General features: G+C 38.4%; 1 protein-coding gene across 1 annotated transcript; it reads left to right on the top strand.

Moving 5' to 3' along the window:
• The first annotated feature begins 706 nt into the window (after positions 1-706).
• On the top strand, positions 707-9,792 carry htr3b (5-hydroxytryptamine (serotonin) receptor 3B). The gene is made up of 9 exons (XM_032575417.1): positions 707-912; positions 1,463-1,626; positions 2,311-2,355; positions 2,451-2,560; positions 3,634-3,803; positions 4,617-4,774; positions 6,248-6,458; positions 7,470-7,679; positions 8,122-9,792. The coding sequence occupies exons 1-9, from the start codon at positions 861-863 to the stop codon at positions 8,385-8,387; spliced, it is 1,386 nt and encodes a 461-aa protein (XP_032431308.1). The 5' UTR covers positions 707-860; the 3' UTR covers positions 8,388-9,792.
• The last annotated feature ends 1,264 nt before the right edge of the window (positions 9,793-11,056 follow it).

The following is an 11,056-nucleotide window of genomic DNA, read 5'->3' as shown; positions in this document are numbered from 1 at the left end:
AGGTCAGAAAAAAAGAAAAAAGAAACATAATGTCACATAACTTTTTGGAAAAAGACATCGTAGATAAATATCTACTTTAGGAAATTTGTTGTAATTTCAAAGAACCTCCACTCTATCTCTGTTTTTAGGTTTTAAAATAAAGATAAACAACATTTTGCAAAAAGAAGAAAGATAGCTTTTTCTTTAGGCTAGAAAGTGGTGTGAAATAGCAAAAAAAAAAAAAAAAAGCATGGATTCCAACCTAATAACTAGAAAACTAGATATAAAAGCATATTAGTGGTACTCTCAGTGTCATTCTTTATGGAATTTCAATGCTAACATTGCAGGAAAAATAATCAAACCTGCATTTGTTATTCTGCCTATATTTACAGATGTTTAGCTGGTTCTTTTTTTATTTTTTAACCAAATTATTAGGAACCATTGTGGAAGGTCCAAAGAACCCTGCACCTTGGTAAATTGCTAAAACGTGACTAATTACCGGTGGTTGAACAGTTTGACTTAGTCTGTTCTGTGTGAAGATCTCTGAATCACAGTATTTCCCAGCACTACTATACAACTCCTCCTTTGTTATTATTTCTTATATTCATTTGCAGATGTGTTAAAAAAAAAGAACCTCTGCACAAGCACCTTCCTAAATGACCCTATTAGTTTCTACGGCACTGAACCAGCAGAACCTGTTTTTCTTTTTTCCTCTGCTGCACGCTCCACTATCATTCATATCATCTTACCATCGCTGTGGGAAATCAATACCAAACCAAAATGTCCGCACAACACCGCATATTGTTCCTGAACGCCTCTCAGTTCACATGCAGCTGAACGTTTTTGTGGATATTTCTGCTGTAAACAAAGTGAACTTTTGAATGGCTGGTTCTGGCATGATGATTCTGGCTTGGATCGTATTGTTTTTATCAGGTAAGACTGTATTTTACAATTTGTAGGCTGTAGAAATGAGTACCTATTGGTTAGATTTTAGATGCTTAGTCTCTACACAGACATGCAAGTTAAAGAACGTTTTCTTCATGTTGTAACTTTAATCGGTTACCTGGTGCTTCAAGTCGTAAATATAAATATTAAAGTAACATGAATATTTCTTTTGAGCTGCTGTGCTTTTTCATTGCAGTTTAACAAGAGTGACTGATTAGTATTTCAAACAAGCATAAAAACGTAAAGCGTAACCAAGGATAGTCTATATTACTTAATTTTAATTTTCCTAAAGCTACAGAAGCAATACATTTTACCTACTAATGCAGTTCTAACGTAGACTGGAGGGTTTTCTTAGTTACTCCATGAATAAAGTTCGCAACAATATCTCAGTTGTAGTTCTGAACATGAGTAATGGCTAAGACGTCTTTCTTCCATGAAGCCTTTCTCAAAATGGGACCATTCAAAGTAACTAACCACATATACCATTATAACAGATGCATATTTATCATAGCTATCAGTATATATTTTTGTCTCATAGTTAATCTGGCTGAATGCGTGCCAGAGAAGCCAAAGAGATCCGCTCTGAACCAGCTGACCCGAACCCTGCTGAGGAAATATGACAGTGGAGTTCGACCTGTCCACAACTGGACCAGCTCTACTACGGTCTACATAGACCTCATACTGCAGTCTGTCCTCGATGTGGTATGTCACTTCAACAGGTTTAGTTTATGTTGCTCTCTGAATTGTTGTGGCCTGCAAGTGTTGGACAAATATCCTTCGTGTGCTGCAAAATGACCCCTAAGTTCAGTGGCAGTAACCTTTTGAGTAACCAGCAAGTGACCATTAACTTTACTTTCCAGTAGACCGATATTACTAGAAACCAAAAGTAACTTCTGATTATTCAAAAGTAATATTTTTGAGTAAACAGCAGGTAACCACTAAGGTTCAGAAACTAATCTGTAGATTTCTGTTACACTGGTGTCAAAGTAACCAAAAAGTTCAGCAAAAGCAAACTAGAGGTACAGAAAATAGCCTGTAAGTTTCAGAGCGCAATAGATTTCACTAAATCTTCATGTATGTTTCACAAAGCAATCTGTTGATTCTCTTACAGTAGTTTTGATGTTTTGCTGAAATAACCTTGAAGCTCAGAAATCATAACCCCAAGTTATAGAAAGTTTTTTTTTTTTTTTTTTAGAACGCAACCCTTGGACACAATTTCACAACTCCAGTAAAAGTGACATGAAATGTTTAAATCTAATCAACCGTCATAGTGCTTCAGTTGTTAATTAGTTTTTTAGTTTTTTATCATGTCAACCTCTAACTTAATTTATCATCTATAACCACAACCACGGAGCGTTTTTTTGTTTGTTTGTTTTTTTTCCCCAGGATGGAAAGACCCAGAGCATTACTACAAGCATTTGGTACAGACAGGTCGGTGTTCTCTTAACCATTTCATTTGTTTCTCATTGGTAGGTTTAGAAAAGTAAATGTTTTGCCAGTTTTTAACAGAAATCTGCCGTTTTCAGATCTGGAGGGATGAGTTCCTCGTCTGGGACCCGGAGGACTTTGACGGCATCACTGAGCTCTCTCTCTCCTCTGACGCCATCTGGGTGCCTGACGTCATCGTCACCGAATTGTAAGAGGAATTTTCTTGCTGTGCATCTCTGCTCCTCGTCCTAAGTAGTTATAGCATTTTTTCTTACATAATTCCATTTTTAGAATATCTTAAGAAGATATCTGTTTGCCTCAACGAAATGTGACTTGATTCTAACGTCCAGAACTGAAGCGATGTTAATTTGAAATGCAAAATTTATGTAAAAAAAAAAAAAAAAAAAAATCACTGGGCTAGAGGCTTAAACATTGATTTGTGACATAAAAGAAGCTCCAGCAATAGTGCAAATTAGGAGAGACTTTCTGTGGAAAATCCAGAACTTATTTGGAGTTTTTTTTTTTTTTTTTTTTTAATAAACAGATGAAAGTGTTTGTGGACGTTTTGAGAAGATGTAGAGATATTGTCAACAGTCTTAAGCATTTTGATTAAATTTAAATACAACACACAAGAAAGAATATAAAATAGTTCCTCTTCTCAAATTTGAGCAAAGCCAGAAGTGACACATTTCATGATTTCATTAAGTTAGTAAACATTTACAAAGGCTTTTTTATAATTCGAATAAAACTACAAATACATTTGTAGAATAAAAAGATTTATTAATTTTTTTAATGTACATATAATTTATTTCATTCAAACCTAAATGTTACATGCTAATATAAAACCCATTATTATTCATGCTAGTTTTACGCAATATTCCAATTTTGCAGTTTATTTTTGTTGAAAATTTTAAGACATCAAATTTTGATCAAACCTTTTTGATATTGTGAGTTTAATAAAATGTCAACCCATTGCATCTTTTTATTTCTTAAATCCTTTTATTGTATTTGTATTCAAATGACTAAACATGTAAACTAAATATTTAGATTTGACCTAAGTGACTCAGCAGTGATAATGGTTTTGGTTTCAGAAATGAAATAGAAGAGCAAAGCGTCTTTCTATTGTCTGGTGGCAGTTTGCAGGAAACTCTGAGGGTAAATCAGCTGCAGCAGGTTCTGAACTTTAGATTCAGAGATCAAGTCTAGACCTTAAACTAAAACTAAACGTGATGCTGGATAATTAACCAGCACAATTCCTCTGTTTCCTTGTGCTTTTGTCAGTGTGGAAGAGGGAAAGTCCCCTCCCATCCCCTACGTTTATGTCAACTCGTCTGGTTCTGTGAGGAACTACCGGCCGATCCAGGCGGTGCTGGCGTGCAGCTTGGAGATGTACGCCTTTCCTTTTGACAGGCAGAACTGCAGCCTCACCTTTCGCAGCTGGCTTCACTCAGGTTCGCCTCCAACGTCTGCTCCTGTAAGCTAACAGATGGGACACGGTGTCCGGAACTGTGAAAGATACTTATATCTTTCACCTTCCAACATAAATTAGCAAAGAGGAAAATTCTTCACGGTTTCTAGAATTTTCTGCATATCTGAAAAGTGTGGCATGCATTTGTTTTCACCCTCAGATGTTTGTTAGAGAAGAACAGAGACGAAGGGACCCAGCAGACAGGAAGACCTTCGGAAAAAAAACAAAACAAAACAAGACGTGTTTTTTTTTCTTTCGAAATGTTTCATTGTTACTTAGCACATTTTAAAAACATGGCATTTTACAGTTACACAGAAATTTTCCTTCTTTTTCCCTTTAATACCGGTAAATACAATTCAACATGTGATGCTTCCACATGTGGTACCTGACTGACCACATGTGGAAGCACACATTGACACCACATGTGAAATATCAAACGTGTGCCATGTGTTTTTGCAAGCGGTTTCACATGTTAAAGTGACGTAAAAACACACATGTGAAAGTACAATGTACGAGACATTAGAGTATTTCCATTTAAAAACAAATCTTCCTATGGAGTTTAAAACGGGTGTTATATGTTACTATATGATATGATTTTCACATGTTATAGCACAATATCATGTCTCACATACTCCAACTCGATTAAATCGTTTTGACTGCACCAAGCTCGTTGGTGCAGTCTGCAACAAAACAAAGGACACAACAGAGAAAATAAATTTTCCCTGCGCCCTGTTGTTGGGTTTCCATCTTGCCGCCTCTAGTTTTATTCTCCCTCCTGTTTTATCTCTCTCGGCAGTGAAAGAAATCGACCTGGCTCTGTGGAGGAGCGCAGAGGCCATAGCGGGCGATAAGAGGGAGTTCATGAACGATGGCGAATGGGAACTGCTGTCCGTTCCATCCCAGTACTGGCATATCCACCAAGACGACGCCGACTATGCTCAGATCCAGTTCAACGTACGTTGAACACGCGCATTTTCACCCCGAGAAGACTGTTTTTATGAAAGTAATTATGAAGGAGGACAATAAAATGGTTCACATAAAAAAAAAGAAATCTTATTTAATCTTAAGTTAATGGTTATTGCATATGGACGGAGTAAATGCAGTGTGAGGACTGATGGCTCGTCGTAAACCGTGGCCCTTTAAAACCGTGTAGCAAAGTGTAAAAGCGTGAAGCAATTGGCTGCGACCTTCACGGATTGAGCCACGGAGTTAATTCCAAACGATGAAACGGCGGCAGCGGCTTCTGGCGAGCAAAGAGACGGATGGAGAGAGGAGCTGATAGACAGGGCAGGGTGAGCAACCATAATGAGACTGTCTCAGTGGCTGCCTGATCAATGGACCTCTTGTTAGTCGAGAGCAAAATGGCCCCATAGCCCAATGCAGGTGGAGAGCAGGGAGGGTGGCTGTTTATTCAGCTCAAAGAACGAAGGCTTCTCAGTAATGGAGCATTTCATGGCTCACTGTGTTATTGTACGGCTGGTGGCAGCTCGGTCCCTGTGCCACATGAAAGATACAGTGCTGGGAAGAAATGGGCCTTCTTACAAATTTAATCTGGTTTTTTTGACACAGTTAAATGTTTCAGATCTAATGCTCAAAGCATTAGGTTGGCCCTTTCTTATAAATAGGGTCGAAATCATTGTTTTTATTTTTTTTACAGGAACTTCTTGCTGCAACATTTCAATCAAATTTAGATCTGGCCTTTTGATTCAGCAACTCGACTGTTTGTTTTCATCCATTCAGAGGTCATCTTATTTATTTTGGATCGTAGTCCTGCTAAGAAAAGCAAGCGAGGGAGAGCTTAAAGCTGCAGTATATACCTTTAAAAAATAGATGTTTTTTATACGTTTGTTAAAACTGCCACCATGTTGCGACAGCATAACATGAGAGAGGTAGTCTGTGAAAAGATCAATCTTCTCCCAGTCGAAAACAACCAAGCAGAGCCAGGAGGAGGTTCTTAGTGCTGTCAATCGTGCTCATGTACACGCTCACCTCTCTAACATCAAAACATATAAAGAAAATCAGAGGAGAAAATTAGTATTCAAAATCTAATCATTACAACTATAAAACATTTACACACATTGTCCTTAAAATGCCTACTTCTCTTTGTGCAGTGTGATTTTTTAAATTTTCTTTCAAGCAGAAACTTACTTTTACTTTGGCTTACTTAATTTCTGACTGTTGTGCAGGAAGTGACCAGCCATCATATGTGCAATTTTAGTCTAAACTTGTTGCTCTTTTTGGATTTTAAGCCAGAGACGTGCTTTGGTGTCACAGCTTGTTTTGGGAGACCACTGGGAAATTGTGTGTTTCTCTATTGCCGAAAGTGTCACATGTGGCTATGGAGGAGTTGAGGAACAACATCCAGTAGAAATAAGGCTTTCTTGTCTGACCAGCTCCATAACCCTGTGCACTTGACATTCTGTGCAGCTGCTGATCCGCCGGCGCCCCCTGCTGTACGTGGTCGGCCTCCTCATTCCCAGCATCTTCCTCATGCTGGTGGACGTGGTGAGCTTCTGCCTGCCTCTGAACAGCGGGACGAGAATCGCCTTTAAGATCAGCATTCTGCTGGGTTACACCGTCTTCAGGGTCAACCTGACAGACGAACTGCCTGCCACCGCTCTCAGGACTCCTCTCATTGGTACGACGTCTCCTCATGTTCACAAAAAAACATTTTGTTTTCCACATCAACGGATTTCAACTAAGTTAAGGCCGTTTTTGTTTTAAAAAAAAAAATCATAAAAACAAATAGGAATCTTGTAATCCTAACACAGGTTAAGGCCACAAACTGATGCAGGAGCATTTGGATTTCTTAGAAGGAAAAATGGGGAATAATTTTCCCAAGTCATATTTTTTATCATGTTATTCGTTCATTTGGAAATGTCACAGGTTAAAACTACGTATTTTATTAGAAACTAGGATAGTTTCCAAATTAAATATTTAGCTACAATCTGAACAGCTCGCTGAATCTCTGAGTTAAAGCTAAATATTCTACTATCAAGCTAAATATTTGGCATCAAAGGAAATATTTTGCTTACAAACTAATGTAGCTCTGAGCTAAATATTTAGCTAAAATTCAAATTCACTTGCCGATAACCAGAAGTGGACTACCAAAATAAAAGCTCTGTCTCGTGATTTAGAACTAACGTTCAGTTCATTTGCTAAATACTTAGCATCGAGCTTGCTAGCTAATGCTAACTGCTTTCTTTCTGATTAAATATTTAGTTTGAAACTGACATTTATTACTGACGGACAAACATGGTGAAGACAACTTTTTCCTCTTATGACCTAAATAACCCAAATTATTGCTGTTCATTTTTGACTGTGACTTTGCAAATGACACTCTGTTATTGTGCATCAAAGAACCATTGCAGTAAGAAGTTAAAGGGAAAATTTAAGCAAAATTATGCGTTTAAAACTAAGAAACCTTTGTTTCGAGAAATTGCCCTGAGCTAATATCAGAACAGAAAAGATTGGCGTTACCGGTCAGCTTAAGCTGGTTCAGTTCTCAGGTAAAGTCACTGTATGGATGAAGAGGGAAAATTGCTTGAATTGCCCTGGCAAACCAGAAAACACTTTTCTCTGCCTCTTTGGGATAATCGATCCGCAGAGTGAAATAACAGGGAGCCGATCGGATCCGCTCTCCTTTCAGGTGTGTTCTTCGCGGTGTGCATGGCCATGCTGATGCTGAGTCTCATCAAGTCCATATTGGTGGTGAAGCTGCTGCATCACAGCGAGAAAGAGGTCAAGCAAATGTCACTGTCTGCCTGCCTGCTGGACCGGTACGGCTCAGCCGGCCACAGCCTCAGCGAGAGCGCTTTGACCTCCATCAAAACCCTCGACAACATCTGCGCGCCTGGAGGTACGCAATAAGCTTTGAAACCGATCACCTGTCAGCGGGGACAGCGGAGATATCTGACAGCTTTTCTGTCTTCACTCGACAAATAACAATAGAGTCGACGAACGCCCCAGACTTTCTGTGGGGAAGTTCAGCCGAGCAAGAGACGTCTGCCATTTTCGACGGCCGTTTTGCTTCCCTGCATGTGTTTGGATTAAATGACAGGGAAGAGGATTAGAGCTACTGAAAAACGTGTAAAAATACAGACTATTTTTCTCAGAATACAAACTTTAAACTGAGAAATCTTACTATAATCTCAAAATTCTGACTTTTTATCTCACAAAATGAACATCAGAATTCTGAGAAAAGGTCAGAAATCTGAGATTAATCTTTTTTTTTTCTTCTAATGGCCCTGATCTTCTTCCATAGAATCTGCTAGTTAAACCTTATTCTTACCTTTTCACAGATTATGAGCTTGAAAGCTCCCTGGAGGAAGATCTCCTGTCCCTGAATGACGTCCCAGATCCTCCCTCTGGCCTGGAGTTTCTTCTCCAGGAACTGGTTTCCCTTCGGATGGCTTTTTCCCAGGAGGACAGTGAGTCTTCAGCTCAGGCCGAATGGCTGTCGCTCTGCCTGCGGCTCGACCGCTTGCTGTTTCGCCTCTACCTGCTGGTTTTAGCCGTGTACACCGGTACGCTGCTGCTGCTGTGGGCCAGATGGAGCTTCACTTGAGCCAGCAGCACATTGAGGCCCCGGCTCCTGAAATACGATCAACTTGGTGGTTCGGTTCAACCAGTATCGCTGATTGGGAAACTCATTCAGAAGAGAAGTCATTCAATTTAGACAAACTTACTGTACTGTAAATGGTATTACTAAGTCATAGATTTTATAAACAATTATCTAAAAGTTTTGCATTTCTTTTTTTTTCTAAAAGAATGACCATGTTTTAGAGGCTCTGAACTTCCTTTTATTGCAAAAAGTGATTGAACAAGAGCTTTTAGATGCTCTGATTGACTCCTTCTACAATTGTTAGTCTGTATTTTTTTTTATTTGTTGCGTATACTAAATCATATATATTTTTTAATCAAGTTTCAATTGACTTGTTTTGCATGACTTGCAGGACAATCTGCGGTCTTAGTAGCCCTGGATTCAAGTTCAGACTTTGACACCAAGAAGCTAGGGAGGCATATTTTTGATTTAGAAATATTTATTTTGCAAAATCAAACTTTAAACCATATCATTGGTTATTCTTAATGCATGGAATTCCACAGGGTTCTGTTCTTGATCCTGTTTAGTTTGTGTCTTATTTGTTTCCCTTATCTTATATGAGCATCACCATGTAATGTAAGAAGCTTTTTTTGTGGCGAGTCAAACATCCATTAGGCATCTGCAGGTGATGTGAAACGCTATTATGTGTATTTTTTTGCTTTAGCATTTGGCACAATTTAATTTAATAGACTCCAATATGTGTATTTTCATGTCCTTTGCATAGAAATTTGTGAACCACTTTGAAGTGTGTCATTAATAAAGGCAGTGTGTTATTTTTTACTATCTGAGATATCTAAAATCACTGGTGCGCTGATGACATTCAGCTATTTGTTCCTACTGTACATTTTGAACCCTAGAGTACTGCAAAGCTTTTCACAAGGCCATAAAATCCTGGTTTTCAGAGGTAAACGAAAACAAAATGGAGGCTCCGAAGACTTTTATCTAAAAGAAAACATCAATAAAGTCTCCTCCATGTCGGAGGATGAGTTACGCTCTCATGACGCCAAACATGAATGTCTGGGCCTCAATTTCAAAAATTACGAAACAAAAAACATCGCAGAGAGTCATCGTAATCACAGTAAAACATGTTGGGGGCAGCATCATAATATGGGGTTACCTTTGAGGTTTTATTTTCTCATCACAGATGCAAACATGAATAGTTAGAAATCCTGGAAAGCAGAAAATTGAACGAGGATTTAATTTTTCAGTCTACAGACGGATGCGTTACGTCACGTTGATGATGTGATGGCAAAGACAGAAAACTGAAATTCTACTCAAGTTTTAGTTTAAGTTTGTGCACGAAAAACATTCAGGCAACTTTGTTTCTTACAATTTTCCTCCAAACAGATTTATTTGTTTCACAGTTGAAGTGAACAGGACATATTTCAGAATAAAAATGGAAAAATGTTTTAAGGATTTTCTTGGTCTTAGTTTTTTTAATCAACTTAAAATTCAGATTTTTGTAACCAGGAACTTAAAATTCAGATTTTTGTAACCAGGGTGTGACGAACTCTTATTAGGGTTCCATCAGCATTATGCCGCTGAGAACAAACTTTATTTTATTCTTTTTATATTAATCTGACACATTTCTTCCTTGCGTCTTCAAACCAAATGAGTTATTTAAAAACGAGTCACATTAAACTCTCTCCTGCTCGTTCTGTTACTGTTCCTGGTCCGTCATTATGTTTTCGGACAGCAGAGATTAACTCAGAGATTCAGTCTAACACTGAAACTCTCTGGAGACAATCCCTCGCCGTCCGTGTGCTGTTACCATATCATTTTCATACTTTAATCTCCGTCCGCCCGCCACAAAACAGATCAGTAAAAACCATTAATATCTCAGCTGCTGCAGCTCTGCTCCCCGTTGGCTTTCCAACAGCCGTGATAAGAATATTAAAAGTGCATTTACAGGAAAGCAGCTGCTGGAACAATCCATGGTAATGCAATCCTGGAGATATTGGCAGTGGATCAGGTGACACTGTGTTATGCAATAAAGAACCAATAATTTATAGCTGCTTTATACTGATTACTGTCATATCTTCAGTAATAAGAGAGTAGAATTCATATTCTGTGAATTTGTGTTGCTTTAAATATAAATCACAAGTTTTTTTGTTTTTTTTTTATGTTTTGCCTTTTGTAAGACAAAAAAGCCATTCTGCAACTGCAACTCCTGCTGTGCCACGATACTGCAGCTTCAGTCCTGCTGCAACGCCTGAGTCAAATGACTGGTTAATGAACAGGCCTTGGCAAAACTTGCTGACAACCCAAAGAGATAATTCAGCTTTTTGATCGAGGTGCTTTGGAGCAGAGATGCATCCAAAAGTTGCAGGAGAGTTGCAGTCGAGGATCCGATTTCCAAACCTCGACTTCATAGGCATGAGATTTTTCAGTCAAAATATTAGGTGACAGAAATGTTCTTCATGCTGAGATAATAATTTTAGTCGGTGGGACTTCCTTTGTGACATGCACACATTAAAAATCAACAAAAAGTCTTGATAGTATGCTCCATCTTCAGAGATGTTTGAAAAATGAAGAAAACACACACGTGGAAGATCTTCTTGAAGTTTTTTTTCCTCCCTGGCAGATTTCTCCTGCATCAGTTAAATCAGTGTTTGTCATTGTGGCGGCCTCAG

The sequence above is a fragment of the Xiphophorus hellerii genome, chromosome 11 (genome assembly GCF_003331165.1).
Source record: "Xiphophorus hellerii strain 12219 chromosome 11, Xiphophorus_hellerii-4.1, whole genome shotgun sequence".
Classification (NCBI taxonomy): domain Eukaryota; kingdom Metazoa; phylum Chordata; class Actinopteri; order Cyprinodontiformes; family Poeciliidae; genus Xiphophorus; species Xiphophorus hellerii.
The sequence above is the reverse complement of the archived record's forward strand: the minus strand, read 5'-3'. Positions and strand labels throughout refer to the sequence as shown.